General features: G+C 30.0%; 2 protein-coding genes across 3 annotated transcripts in view; both read right to left on the bottom strand.

The window, feature by feature from the left end:
- Window positions 1-7,917, bottom strand: part of LOC129957216 (WD repeat and FYVE domain-containing protein 2-like) — a 34,945-nt gene extending 27,028 nt beyond the window's left edge. Inside the window, exon 1 of one of the 2 annotated variants that reach the window (XM_056069438.1) lies at window positions 7,618-7,917. The gene's annotated coding sequence lies outside the window, so the exon portion shown is untranslated. The remainder of the gene's footprint in view (window positions 1-7,617) is intronic. The other variant, XM_056069439.1, reaches the window with a different exon arrangement.
- A 6,208-nt stretch (window positions 7,918-14,125) lies between these two features.
- On the bottom strand, window positions 14,126-14,710 carry LOC129957287 (ras-like GTP-binding protein O-RHO). Its single transcript, XM_056069549.1, has one exon. It carries the CDS (start codon window positions 14,708-14,710, stop codon window positions 14,126-14,128), a length of 585 nt encoding a protein of 194 aa, XP_055925524.1.
- Between the last annotated feature and the right edge of the window lie 1,278 nt (window positions 14,711-15,988).

The following is a 15,988-nucleotide window of genomic DNA, read 5'->3' as shown; positions in this document are numbered from 1 at the left end:
CAGAAATGGCAGTCCCACTCGCAAATGTTAGCAGCAATATCCCACTACTGACGCATGAACAAAAAATCATTTACGACCGCATTATGCTGACAGTTTCGGCCGAACAAGTTGGATTTTTTTTTTTTTTTTTTTTTGATGCATCAGGTGGAACTGGCAAAACGTTTCTCATTTCGCTAATTCTCGCCGAAATACGATCTAATAATGGCATCGCACTGGCCGTTGCATCATCTGGCATTGCAGCAACTTTTATTGGATGGGGCGTTGAACAGAACACTCAAAGATATAAAAAACAGCAACAAACTATTCGGTGGCGCTCTATTACTCCTTTCATATGATTTCAGACAAACACTTCGTCACTCCACGTTCAACGTATGCTGATGAGATCAACGCTTGCTTGAAATCATCGCCACTGTGGCGTAATGTTGAAAAAGTCCAGATAAAAATAAAAATGCGCGTCCAAATGCTACATCTGCTGACACATTCTCGGACCAATTGTTAGATATCGGGGATGGAAAAGTCACTGTCTATGAAAATACTGGATGCATAAAATTTCCCACTAATTTCTGCACTATCGTTGATTCGCAAAATGCTCTCATTGACCGCATATTTCCCGATGTACGCACACAATACATAAATCATGCGTGGCTGGCAGAAAGAGCCATTTTGGCAGCAAAAAATGTGGACGTCGACGATAAAACTTCAAGATTCAGCAGTCGTTGCCTGGCGACTTAGTATTATTCAAATGATCTATACAGTTTGCGATGCTAACGAAGCTGTAAATTATCCAACAAAATTTTTGAACTCACTGGATTAGCCAGGCATGTCACCACACCTTCTACGACTGAAAGTTGGATCTCCGGTTATTTTACTTCCGAATTTGAACCCATCACGCCTGTGCAATGGCACGCGATTGGTCATTAAAAAATTGATGGAAAACGTTATCGAAGCCACTATTTTGAATAACAAATTCCGAGCCGAAGATATTTTGCTGCCACGAATTCCAAGGATTCTCACAGACGTGCCAACTGAATTCAAACGCGTTCAATTTCCTATTAAATTGGTATTCGCAATGCCAAACGATGTCTGTTTGAGGCTTAGATTTGGGCACACCACGTTTTTCACACGGACAATTATACGTGGTCTGTCCTCGCGTGGGCAAACCACCGAGCTTATTTGTGTTGGCTAAAGACTGACTGACAAAAAATACCGTATACTCAATTGCTCTTCGAAATGAATATGGATTTTCTTCATTTCATTTTTATACTTCAGGATAAAAAATATATTACTTTTTCCATTTAACTTTTAAGAGATCAAACAATGTATATGTTCGTTACGTTAATGAAATACATTGTATTGAGAGAATGAATGGTTGGTGTTTTTTTGTTTTTATCGGCTTTTAATCGTCTACAGAGCTTCATTCCTCTGTCATAGATCCCATCCTCACACACTTACAATACATTCGTTATTTTTTAATTAACAACTAAAATATTCACTAAAAATAATTTATATGGCAGAACAACGTTTGCCGGGTCAGCTAGTATATATATCTTTCATTAGCGTGTTTCTCCCGTTTTCGATTCATTTTACGCATCAAACACATTTTATTTTATTCTTATTTTTTGTCAGTGGCAACCAACCTGCTTATTCTTTAAATACATATAAGGTTAAACATGACGTTACCAGATATTTCTAAAATAAATTCTTCGCTATCTAGAATACTAAAGAAGTTAGGGTTGCAACATGTTTGACACATTTCTTTCTATTTCGCCTCTTGGGAATAATCATTTCAATATACGCAGATGCTCATTGTTGAAGAAAGAAGTGAGAAAAAGTTCATTAAGCATTATCTTACTAGTTGAAACTCCTGGATCCCTACCTCGAATTCTCACCTTTCGTGGGTTTTCTTCCTTGACACATCCGATAAACAAAGATTTATGCTTACATTTTCGATTTATTGCATTCAGTGTCTCCGGGAATAAATATTTTATTTGAACTTTCGAAAAAAATTAAGACTTTTAAGGACACTTGTCGAAATTAAGCACTTTTAAGGTGTTTAGAAGTGATATTCAACATTTTTCAATGAAATATAGAATAAATTTTTAAAAAATTAGGCAGCATTTCATACAACATATTTTGTTTCCATTTTATTTTACTTAGATTCACTACTTTTATTATAATGAAACACATTAGACTTAGAAAACAATAGTGGATTATCTGGATGAAATTAGAATTTTCATCTAAAACTTTAAGCATAGAATTTTATATTCTTTAAATAAAAATTTAGAATAAATTAGCTCTCAACCATGCCAAAAAAGAAATAAGTCATGCAAATGAAGCCAAAAAAATATTTTTATTAGTGTTACACTTATTTTATACTTGATGCATATACAGAAATTTCAACTGACACAATATAAGTGAATATATGCTCAAGATTTTTTTTTTCTTAGTTAAAAGTATATAAACCTTGCTGATATCAATTTTTCCAGACAGATGAAATTTATTATTTTTTTTATTTAATTTTTTGAAGTGAATATGAATTTACAATTAAGCAAAATTAAAGCCAGGCAGCACAAGTAATATATGATTATGATCAAAAGTTTTTTTTTTCTTCAAGCAAAAGTTTCCTTAAAGTTAAATACACATACTCTAATTTAAAGTACTATGTATAAGATATCAATCTGACTCTGAACATATTATACAAGATGAAAATCTTTTAAATTGCAAGTCTTTACCGTAAATAGGAACAATTTTGAAGCAGAATAATCAACTATACTAATCAAAGTGTTCAATATAATTGATCAAAAATAATTAAGATAATAAAACCAAAAATCATTCATCCTCTTTGCCATCTACTTACTTCATTTACCAATGGGATCAGCTGGTTTTAATGAAACTTTTTCGAATGAAAGGCATCTTGAGTAGAAAGAGTTGAATAGTACAAAAAGAATTATGAAACCCGAAGACTAATATCAGAAGCATAATAGTTACAGTTGCAATTATTATATGTATCTAAATACTATACATGATTATTATACTTCAAACATTAGTTAGAGTGTAAATTTTGAATCTGTAGTCCTTCACTACAAATTCAACAATTCAGAAAACTGCTTGTATCTACAATGTGTTAGAAGGCTTTGCACTGCATTAACATGCAAATTAAACATTTAAAAGCATAAAAAAAATTGCTTCAAGGAATGAAAAAACATACTAATGAATTTGATCAGAGGGCCATTTCAATTTTATAAACTTAAGATAGTAAAAAGTGAAACAAAAATTTTGTTTTATTTCTAACAGGGGGGGAAAAAAGAAAAGGAAAGAGTAAATTATACGATATAACAATCACATTTTTCCTTTTCAATTTTTCAAACTAGAAATATTACTTTAAAAAAGTAAAAATCATAATTACAAGGAAGTTAAATACTCAGACACAGAAAACTTTTAATCATTAACCTTTATTTAACTTGTTTTATGTTTGTAAAGATGCAACTTAGTAATCTTTTTTTAAAAGACTTTTCAAAGTATAAGGGGCTCTAAAATTTTATATACTCATATGTTCTAAATGATAGTATATATATACATTCATTTTCAAGATAAAGTATTAATTTATCATTAAATATATTAAATTTTGATTCCATATCAAGAATCCAGCTACCCAATAGTATATATATAAAACCCTGATCTTAAGATTAAAAAAAAAGTGCAACATAATTAAATAAAAATTCAATACACACAAAAAAAACAGCTTTTAAAAATTGTTTTCAGTTACATTTTCTTTCTCACTTGTAAGAAAAGAAATGTACACCTAAATGAAAGTGTTATTACTCATATTCAATATTTAAAGAATTATTTTCAAGCTAACAAGAGCTGACAAAAAGTGAAAATACAGCATAAATTTTTAAAAAGTTTTAAGTGAAATTGCATATTGAAGTTACATAGTGGTTTATTGCAAACCACTTAATTATAAGAGAGTTTTATAAAACTAAATGGACTAGATTTTTTTTTCTTTTTTTAGATCAATATTTGTGTATACAGTACAACTGCATACCATGGGTGAACTTCAGGATGTCTGGCACGATATCTTTGGTTAATTAGTTGCTGGCTGCAATAAACATGACATGTCTGATAATTTTTTTTATTAATTATATATAAGCACAAATAACCTAAATTATTTCTTCCTATTTATTAATATGCAAAGAATACTACATCATTTATAGTTTATAATACGAAAAACAAATTATACAGGATACACTCAATAAATATTAGATTTATTTTCTCAACTCTCCATTACATAACAAATGACATCAGAATAAGAACTTATTTTCCTCTCTGCAGACAAAATAAAATCAATCAAATCAAGCTTTCCTAAGTCTCCTCCAGTAAACAAAACGATATAGATCCGTGCTCAGGTTTATATAAGCAAATTGCCAACAATTCTTACACTAAAGAAATTAAGCATTTCAATATTCAAACAAGATAAATATTATTTTTCAAAATGAAAGAACAATAAAAGTTAGGAAAGAATTTTTATAACAAATAAAACAATTTTTCTATGGAAGTTAGTTTTATGAAATATTCAAACATTCTGCTGTGTCAATCTGCCTAAATCCAACCTCTTTCTTTTCAACTTATTTCAGTTTTATTAAACATATTTTGTATTAAAAGTTATTCCAATTTGCAATAGTACAGAAAAAGACTGCAGGATTAAAGAAAATTAAATATTAAGGGAATGACTTCTGACCTATCACACAGATATTAAATTGTAGCTCTCTTTATTTTTCACATAGTTATGATTTATATATCAATTTGTTAAAAAGAAAAAACATTGATACAAGACAATATAGATAAAAATTCCAGCAATTTTTCATAAACGGAATTTGTAACTTTCAGACACAATACAGGCATCGAACCAAAGAAGCTGAACTTCATAAAATAATAAATTGTGCCAAACATAAACAGTGAAGAAAAATAAGTATAATTAATTTAGCAAGAAAAATGTATTAATTTCAACAAAAAAGTGCTTAAAATATTAGAAATATTAAATAAAAGAAAATTAATGACAAAATGATAAAATTCATTCCAAAAATGACAAAATCTGCAAAAAGGTGTTATGACTGAAAAATGGGTTGTAGAACCATTGATTTTAAAAATGAATATGTCCCAGTTCAGAAAACTATAAATAATGGTGAGATTTGCTGAAAAGATCATTACAAAGGCTGCAAACTAAACCTAAAATATTTTAAATCGAAAATGAAAGCTCAATTTAAAAAAATATCTGTGCAATTATAACTTATTTAATAGTTCTTACAATCAAATTAAAAATCAAAAGTTACTCAAGGTAATAAACTCAAGTATTTTTAAAACATGATACAATAAGACAAGGATAGAAGCTGCTAACTTTACAATGGGCACAGAAAACTGCAAAAAATACTAGAAATACCCAAAATATATAAGATATACCAAGATCTGATGGGTTAACTTCAATAATTTTTTTTTAACATGAGAAAACCACAATCTTATAAAATTGCATGCATTTTAATAACTATGGTCTAGATGAAAATGATATAACCAATTTTCAAAATCAACATATTTTTAATTATCTAAGTACATGCTTGAATATAAAATTTTTCTAGATTCCATTCAACTAAACAATACACATCTAAATTATTACAGAGACATCAAACACAAACTCTCAAGTATTAAAAAAACAAGTTGGTATTAATGATATTCCTTCTTTGTGTATATTTAGCTTCTTTGAAAACATAGTTCAAAATTTATTTATCAATCAAATTTTTTCTTCTCTATTATATAATAAACACAAGGGAAATTTAAATTTAATATTTTTACTCATTTTCCCAGTAACAATCTATCATAAGGAATTATCTTGCAAATATTTACAGACAGCTTGCACATTTTTTCCAATGTGCAAACTGATACAATCAAAACTATTGACTCAATAATCATTCTATACATCTGAAAAGAGAATGACTTTAAATTTTCTGAAAATCTGCATTTGCAATACCTTTATAATTTTAAATGCAATAAAAGTTATGTAAGCTCAGAAATATCTTCTTAACATGAGAAAAGTGTGTGTGTTTAATTAATGAGTTTTATTAGTTTTAAAGAGAATATATATAAGTATTTACAAATTACTTAGTATATAAAAAAAAATTTTAAAGTTTTACAAAAGCACTTTTTGTAGTTATGCTATAATGTAAGTGAAAAATTACATTTTTTGTTCATAATAACAGTAATGAGAATAAAATAAAATTTATACTTAATCACTAAGTTCAGACATTTGTAAACCTTTATGTAGCAATTACAAAACTAAGAAATAATATATCTGAAATGAGTTAAATTTGATTAAAAGTTCAGCATTAAAGAAAAATGTCAACCTTCAAGACTAGCAGTAATTCAGGTTTCATGAATAGAAAAACCAACATATATCAGAAAAGTATAGTAGCATTTTGTATATTTGCAGTTTTTCAAAATGAAAAGATTATTTTAAAAAACTATTGAAAGTATAATCAATATTGGAAAAAAAATTTAGAGATGCGCAATTCACACTAAATTTTAAAAACAATAACACTATATCTTTGTTTGCTAAATATTAATAAATTACTGATGTAAAAGGAATTTCAATTAATTCAGCTCTTCAAAGGAGTTAAAAGGTTAAACAAGTTAATAAGTTATATCCGGTATATTTTTTAGCCCTGAATATCAAATGTTCTACAACTTTTCCAAAGACATACCAATTTTTTATGCAAATCATTTTAATAAATACTACAATTACAAAAAATGTGTTCAACATGAATATTTTTATGTAAGAAATGGAATTATATTGGATTTGATAATAAATACAAACTCGCTAATTTTAAATGCTTTATATATGGTAATTTTGGGTCCTCAAAATTATAATAAAATGTTTCAATTATATTCTTGCTGATTCTAAATCTTTAGCAACATGATTAGTAAGTTACACAACAACATGTACAAGTTACATACACATATTTACAATTAATAAATTCAGCTATGAATTTTTAATAACACTTTAATACAAATTACAATTTTCAAAAGAGATCTAAATCTGGAAGTTACACAAATTACTGCAATAGACTAATACTAGCAAAATTACTAAACTGCATTTGTGCAATTTTTCATTACTATACAATTAAAGTGCATAAGAATTAAGGATATTAAAATATATCATTAATTTATTTCGAACACTATTTAATCATTTTTATTTAAAATTGCGATAAAAATGAATTCATAAACAGGAACGTGAAATATTGTTGATCATTTCATGCACAAATAATTTAAGTTTGGTAAAAGAAAAATGAAACAAAAAATGTCATCGCCCTAGGGTGGGAAGTTTATCAATTTCATTTATCAAGTTTAGGATATTGAAAAAAAACATGTTATTTGTAATTAACTTGACAATTCTGTAAATATTTTTTTCCAAAAAATAAAGAAAATGTTTAATAAAAATTATTATAAATAAAACAAGAAAGATTTGTGATGCTTGACATACCATGGTAATGCTAAGAGGCTAAAAACCAGTGTTAGAACAAAAATAACATTTTAATATCAATTAAATAAAATCTAAAAGATATTGCTTACTTATTTACAATACATGAGGCGTACACCAACACCTATCTGTTAATATTAAAGTGTCATGAGCTTAGCCATTGAAAAAGCTTAAAAACATTGATTACACTGTTGCCATATTTATACAAAGTTTGATAAATACCATAACTGTAGTTCCTGTTCGAGAAACAAGTTATATCAAATAAGGTACCCTGATCAAAATAAATATAATCGAATATAAAAAAAACAGTAAATGATTGAGTTTGTAAACCGAGATTTCCAAATTGTATTCAGATATAATTAAAGTAGCAAAAAGGACTGATGTTGAAATGTCATGCAATGCCAACTTGCTCTCTAATTAGATCTCGTGACAATTTCTCAATCTTGACACAGCAAGCCGACTGTCGAAAAAAAAAAAAAAAATAGTGATGGGGGGGGGTAAACAAACATCAGTAGCCACTATCTTTCAAAGAAAATTTTTAGGGAGCTCATATCAGGGATAGAAAAAGTAGTTTTTACTAGATTTCTGATAAGGATTGTCCTAGAGCAATATTATTTTGTAGGCTGGCCGGCTGGCCAGTGTTAGAGATTAAGGATTCTGTTTTTTTTTTTTTTTTTTCTGTTTACAGCTACCAATAAAGAATATTACTTATGGAAGGATATAATCCTCGTTGATATGAAAATGATGGTGAATTTTTCAGTTATAGTTTTTGAGTCAAAGATAAAGGGGCAGATTCGGCCTATCCGATCCAGTTCACCTCAAGAGCAGGAATCCATCAATACATGCAGGAACACTCCTTTCAATATCGAACTCTTGCTGATTGACATTCCAAGGAAAGACTTTCCAAATTATCTTATGTTCATATGCAACCAAGTCTTAAGGTAGTAAAAATAAAGCAGAATGTCTTCTGAGTGCGATTAAAATCAGTTTCCATGCCAGTTTCAAAATAATAAACGCTTGACTTCCAAAGGCTGTCAGTATGCGAAGTGCAACTGTGAATTCCATAGGTGAAGAAGAAATATAAGAGAACAGTTATACATTTTCGTTTTCGAATTATAGAATTAGTATAATTGAAACACATTATCACTATAATTGGTAATATGTTGTAGGAAATTTTAGAAACTGCGAAAGGCACAGGTAATGCCAATGACTTAATTTCTATATTTGTAGTTTCGAAACACATATTTTGAAGAAACTTAAATAGAAAGAAAGAGAACATTTTCATTTTTCTTCTAAGATCTCTTACATATAATTAATGAGACATTTTTAAAAGTCGTTCGAAATCTTTTGTTTATTTCCATCACCAGATATTGCTGATCACAACTAGGTCGTAGCAATTTGTCTACATGTACTACAAGCTACCCTTCGTTGGTATGGTACGATTGAAATTATCTCATATGTAATCACACTGACAATTTTTATTTAATTTTATTTTATGTTTCTCATGTTCATAAGTATTGAGCAACAATCACAGAATGTATATTATGTAGTTTGTAGTATCGTATATGGATAATTTCGTTCATGCTTAGTTACATTTCTGTAGAAAATGGACAAAAGAAATATTATCCAGATATATCTTGCAATTAAAAAGAGCTCAAATGTATTAAAATCTATTACATTTGGATTAGGCTAGAAAACGTAATGTATTTTCTTATTTTGGATATGAAAGTTAAAAGAAATACATGAATAAAAGAGAAATCAAATAAATGTATTGAAAAAATAAAAAAATAAATAATGCAATTTTTATTCTAAATTTTCATCCTTCGTAAGTGGAAGAAATATGAATAATCTCCGACAAGCTTGATTTATATTTGTTTAAAATCGAAAATGTAGCTCCAATTTATAAATCCATTTTTTTTTTTCTGTTTTACAGATTTCTCAGAATATATAAAATACATGGAATTAAAAAGAGCTCAAATATATAAAAATCTATTGCATTTGGATCAGGCTAGAAAATTTAATATATTTTCTTATAATGGGCATGAAAGTTAAAAGAAATACCTAAATAATTTTGTGATATTTTTCATTCAAACAAATTTTTAGAAAACTGAACTCGAAACTGGTATTCTTAATTTTAATGGATTTTCCAACGACACATGTCTGATTTAGTGTTAAAAATCTAATGAACATTCCAAATAAAAAATTTAATATCTGATGAAATATTCCCAAATGGTTAATAAATATATTATTTGAAGTGAATTTAAAATTAAATACAAAATTATAAAATAAAGTTCAAGCCTCTGTATTGCCACAGTTCTTAAATTTATAAAATTTATCTTAAATACTTATTTATTATTTTACTTGCAAGCATTTTTAGAAATTTGACTTGAAATGTTTAATATTTCATTTCTAGAAACAGATAATATTGATTTATCGACAGAAAATTGCAATTGCATAGTATTGCAATGAAAATTGCACATATTTGATCGGCAGTTCTGAATTTCTAGCACATTGTTCTTTTTTTTAAGTATCAAAAGGAAGGCTCTTATGCTAGAGGATCCGAGTTTTTCTTAATCTTGTATAAAAAACTAAACAGCTAGTTAATGATTATGTGGAGTAAGATCGTGGCATGAAAAAAAATCAATGTCAGCATATGCGGCAAGAATACAAAAAAAAAAAAAAAAAAAAAATTATTCCCTGTCTTTTTATAAGAATTACGCATTTAAAAATGTCTAAAAATCGAAAGATTTTTTTTGAATAATCTGCCATTGAATCTGAAAAAAAAATTCTTTGTAAGAAAAATAATACATTTTTAGGGCGTTTAAAAATAAAACCAACTTATAATATGTAATTAATATCTTCAGATAGAAAATGATTAGTTCCAAAAAGAAATTCAAAATTTCAAACGTTAAGTGCAAGAACATTAAATAAAGCTAATTTTCAAAGTTGGATACATTTTTTTAAAATCCAGTTTAAATGAACATGGTATTGCAATCATACAAAAATCAGTTTCGAAATTTCATTGAATACGTTTCATACTTCCTTAAATTGGAGAAGAAAAAAAAACATTATTATATCTGAAGCCGAATTTGAAGATTTTTATCAAATTTTGGATTAACAATTTTAAAGGAATTCTGGCTGTTTCTCCATGAGTATATAAACACGATAACTGAAAAATACTAAGCAGATAAAATTTGTCACTTCGTTTTCCCATCAGATATTTAAATGAGTTTCAAAATTTGAATCAAATCTGTTAACGATATGATCATCTGTCGGTCTCTACATATGAGCATTTATAAAGGCCATAATTAAAAAAACGTAATAACTTAAATAAATGACATTTCGTATTATGCGGTCTTGTGACCAAAATTGTAGATATATATCAACATTTTCTGTATACAACTGAATACAGAACGCGGCGTGTTAAGTTACTACAACTGGAAATCGCAGGTGCAAGACAGCTCTGCTTGCGAAGAACACCATCATCTACTAGGATTTGCTGTCTGCATCCTCAAGCAACGCGATATGTTCTGTGAAAAAGTTTGGAAAAGACCACCATAGTATGTTATAAGATGGCTGTGGCATATCATTTACCATATACAGTTAATCTCAATGTTTTAAAGTGACCCTTTTTCTCTGTATACAAAAAAAAAAAAGAAAAAAAAGTAGAGTTTATTTTGATAATTCTTGATGGGGTGAATCAATTTTTTTTTTCAAAGTGCAGAGCCAAAACTATGATTTTTCCTGTAACATTTTTTGGAAATAGTTTTAGATGCTTTAAAAATAATTTAGGCAAAAAAGATTCTTTCTGAATAGGTGATGGGAATACACATATGCATAAGTTTCTAAAATCTATAACCAAATAATAATAAATGATTCAGAAAGGCATTTTCTCAATAAATAATAAAAATGAATGCTTGTGTGGGCCAACTTCGCAAGGACCGCAATATAGCTCTGGCTGTAGCTCCCTTGGGCATTGCTGCAACTTTGCTTAACGGTGGCCGGACTGCACATTCCGTTTTCAAATTGCTGCTTAATCTTGCAAGCGTTGATACCCCAACATGCAACGTTCACCAAAAACAGCGGACGGGTGGTCCTTTTGCAACAGTGCAAGTTAACAGTATGCTACGAGTACACAATGACGCACAAGCATGCATCAGAGGCGTTCAACCGCAGCCTACAGGACATTCGCAGCAACCAGGCGGTGATGGGCGGCGTTGTCGTTTTGCTCGCAGGCGATTTTAGACAGACACTACCGACTGCTAATCAGACCGTCAGTTCTCATACATACACATCCAAATTTCCACGCGAAGTCGCGGGTAATAGTTAGTATATATATATATATATATATATATATATATATATATATATATAAATATAAATAGGTGTCTATAATTAAAGGACTCTGTTTTAAAGTTTCTATAGATGAAGCTATTGTTCGAAAAGCTGCAAAATTTTGTGTAGGTCATAATAAAGGGATAGAATTTGTGTGAGCAAATAAAAAAAAAATCGTTCATCATTACACCAGCAGAGGGCGGCTTTTTTTTAATGAATTGCACATTACTGACTGGTTTCTCAAATTTAAATTTTTCCGCCCGTGTATCCATAGGTCACTTCAACACAATTACTCATAAAATTACACAATTTCTAAAGAGAATTGCAAACTTTAAAACACTTAAAAACATTCTTGGTGACGTCTTCGACAGCATCTGTCATCCAATAATGATCTGTTTTTCATGCTATCCTTGTGTAGTTATCAAATTTTATTATTTTAAAAGTATTTTGGATGTGCTGATTATTCGGATGCAATGGTAACTTTGGCATCGACCAAAAACGATCATTACAAGCGGTATCCGCTATAATAGCAATTTAGCATGGCACATGGCAATTTTTAAAAAAAAAGTTTAAGGGGTAAAATTGTGGTTAAAATATTGATATTTGTCTCCTAAAATCTTGAGTCTCGTCTTCCAAAAATCAAAATATCCTATTAGCACGAATTTTTTGGCAACTTTTTTTTTTTTACAGCGATTAAAATGATTAGTTACATTTCAATTAGATTTATATTTGGTTTTTTAGCTACCCGGGAGCTGTTTCGATTTGAACTTCATGATTTTCAGCATTCGAGCCTTTTCTCTATCAAACTTTCACATTGCAACAGTCATTAGGTTGTAGCTATTCAGTATGTGGTCAATGAAACGTTTTCGAATTAGCAAGGTTATTCGTATGCAGAGACAGCTTTACTTGTTGAGTGAAAGCTTGTACCAAGAAACATTACTCTGCAAGTAATGAACTAGAATGAGAGCGAGAATCAAAGCTTTTATTACAATAAATATAATGTTGATACCCAAATAACTTACGATGCAAAATAATGCGATAATCATATTTTAACGATATTATACAGTTTTCAGAGTATTGAATGAAATCCTCAAAATATAGTTCAATATTTTCGTGATAATTGAAATGCTAATTTTAAGAAATTTGATAAATATTTCTCAGGTTTAGTTAGATATTTATGTCAAAATAACTTTAAAAAAATAGATTTTTTTAAAAAAGAATTTCGATTTTTCCATCCATATAAAAGAATGGTTTTCATCGTAATGAAACTCGTTAGCTCGAAAATTCCGTTATTTGGATATATTTTTAAATAATTCGCCTTTTCAGTTAAATCTCGATTTTCTCAACAGAATTCTCTTTATTCCTAGGTGAAAGACAATTTTGTTTTAACGAATTAATCTAGTTAAAGAATGCCACTTGTAACAAAGGTATGAATGCCGAATATTTTTTCCCGATTCCTTTTTTAATTATTTCATCGGATTACCCGTTATTTTCCAATTTCTTCAAAATCTTTGTATCTCAATTTATTTTGTAATCTTAATTTTTAATGCGATGTTAAAATCCTCGTAAAGTTTTTTTCCCCTTTAGGACATAGAGTCAAAAGATTTTGGAATTCAAGAAAACTGCTCTGTATCAAGACGGGTGCACTTTAAAATGGCGGAAATCGTATTCTTCCAATTTTGAGAAATAGAAGGAGTCTTGAAGGAAAAAAAAAAAAAATGCTAGTTGAGTTCTTTAAACGTGCAAGTCATCCTATTAATAGATATTTTATTGATTAGTAAAAGCCTGTCTCCTCTTTGTGCAACTGGGAAAATTTCCACATGCCTATTGCACTTCTCTTGATGAATGAATAGATGGGATAGAATAAAAAAAAAATCCACTTATCACCAACTAAATTATAAAGTGAAAAGAAGATAAAAGAACATGAAATTCAATTGTTTGTAAGCTTTTTAACTGATATTTATGAATAAATAAAATTTTCACTAAAATAACAGAAAGTTATTCAATAGCTCTGTTGAAAAATGCACCATTCTAATAACAGTTTTAACATTCTCAAAAGTTTTCAACGTTATTATTTATTATTTTAAAACATTTAAACAGATTCCAGGCAATTGCAAGGTAGAACGAAATAAAATAAGGTAGAAAGGATGCACAGTACGATATTCTTACAATCCATCAAAGAAATTGTTTCAAAAATTGATCAAAAATTGTTTGTGCAAAATACGCCTTCTGAACTTCACACATTTTTCATGAAATTCCGTATTTTCACTTTTTTTCGCAGATTTCACATTCATGTGCCTTTTTAACAGCTTCCTGGAACACTTCTCGCACCCCTTTCCTCGCATGTGGCCAGCATTCTAGAAGACCAGAAAACGATTCCAGCTCTGTGAGCTCTGAAGACAGAATATCGCTTTCTTGCTTCATCTTCTTGATCCTCACTAAGATGATTGGCACCCCGGGGACGTGGTCTTTGAGCTCCCGAACCCACTTCCTCTCGACACCCGTCAGGGTCTTGATATCGTCGAAGCAAAGCAAGATGATGTCCGTTTCCGAATAGATCCTGCTTCTGCTGTGGATACTGTCGTCCCCAGAGTCAGCTTCTACCACCATACATGCTTCTGTCTTGCCATCCACTTCGACATCCAAAGGGCATTGCTTCGAGACAAAGTTCTCTTCGGGATGAGGAAAAATTTGATTCTTGGCGGCCAAAATCAGAGAAGATTTACCGCAACCTCTTTCGCCAACAACTACAATCTTCACATGATTTTGTATCACTTCATTCCAGTCGTATTTTTGTTCATCACCGAATTCCTTATCGAAAGACTCCTTCACAGTCTCTTCGGTCTCCATCTTGTCAGACTCCATGATTTTCCTCGTCTGAAAGTGAATGGACCTAGCAAGGCATATACTCTCTGCGTGAGTGAAGTCACGTGATAGTGAGTTCGGTCCAATTTGATTAGTTGATTTGTTGGACCCTTCTATTTATTTGAACGGATTCGCAACTTTTGATAAAGGTTCGAGTTCGACTTCTGACTAATAATGCTTGAAGACTAATGACAATAAATTGCAGATCATAAGCAGTGACATAGAAGAAATTATGATAAAGAAATTGATTTTTATATTGCTGTTACTTATCCTAAAAAGATCTGACATATGTCAGATCAGCTCCAGTAGGTTGTTGAACACCAAATATCCTATAATAATAAGGGATCGGATGTTAAGTCTCCCTTAGAAAATCTGATGCAACCCAGAATGTGATCCGGGGAAACTGGATGGTCTCAGTATTTTTTACAAGTAGGGTGGATTTTTCTACCACTTGCTTGCAAAGGAAAGACACTTAAGATGGCCACTTTTTAATCTAGCCAGAGCAGTCTGGGAGTCATGGTCACATTTGATTTCCATCAGAGTGCCAGGGGATGTTTCCGTGTACGCTTGATGCGCAGGTGGAATACGCCATATTAAATTGAGTTTAGATTTTTAATTTGAGTATAGTTCTTGATAAGTAAGCAAAGAGCCAGTGGCCGTTTCATTCTCACTATTCTCTTTGGCCAATCTATCAGCGACCTCATTACCATTAATGTTTAAGTGTGATGAGATCCATTGGAGGTGAACGTCGTGGTTCTGAGAGATCTTCCTCAGTTTGAGCAGAATAGATACCACGCTTTCATCATTTGCAGAATACCAGCCACTAAGATGTTGTAGTGCATTACGACGTCCGATAAAATCCACAGTTCCCCCAAATCACAATCATAAGGATTTTTATGTAAAATAAACAAGAAAATGATTATTGTTTTAGCAAATGCCTTGATATAGCTGTACAAATATATCGTACTTCATAGGAATACATCAGAATTGTCAAGGTTCAAATCAGAAATTTCATTTAAGAGGTGGTAGCATGATTTGTGGATAATAAAATAGGACGCGAGATAGTTTCTTTTATCAGAATCAAGATATTTGCAATTAAAGGTGCGACGATTTCTGAATATTGAAGGATTTTATTTTCAGAAACAGTTTTAGTTAGTTTGGAATATGTATATTAAGGTTCCAATTTTAAAGTTATTGGAAAATTATTTAAGGCTGATTTCGTAATTTTGAACCGAGATCGCCAGAAAATGATACTTAAGGAGA

The sequence above is a fragment of the Argiope bruennichi genome, chromosome 11 (assembly GCF_947563725.1).
Source record: "Argiope bruennichi chromosome 11, qqArgBrue1.1, whole genome shotgun sequence".
Taxonomy (NCBI): Eukaryota; Metazoa; Arthropoda; class Arachnida; order Araneae; family Araneidae; genus Argiope; species Argiope bruennichi.
Note: the sequence above shows the minus strand (reverse complement) of the source record. Positions and strands in the feature narration are given on the sequence as shown.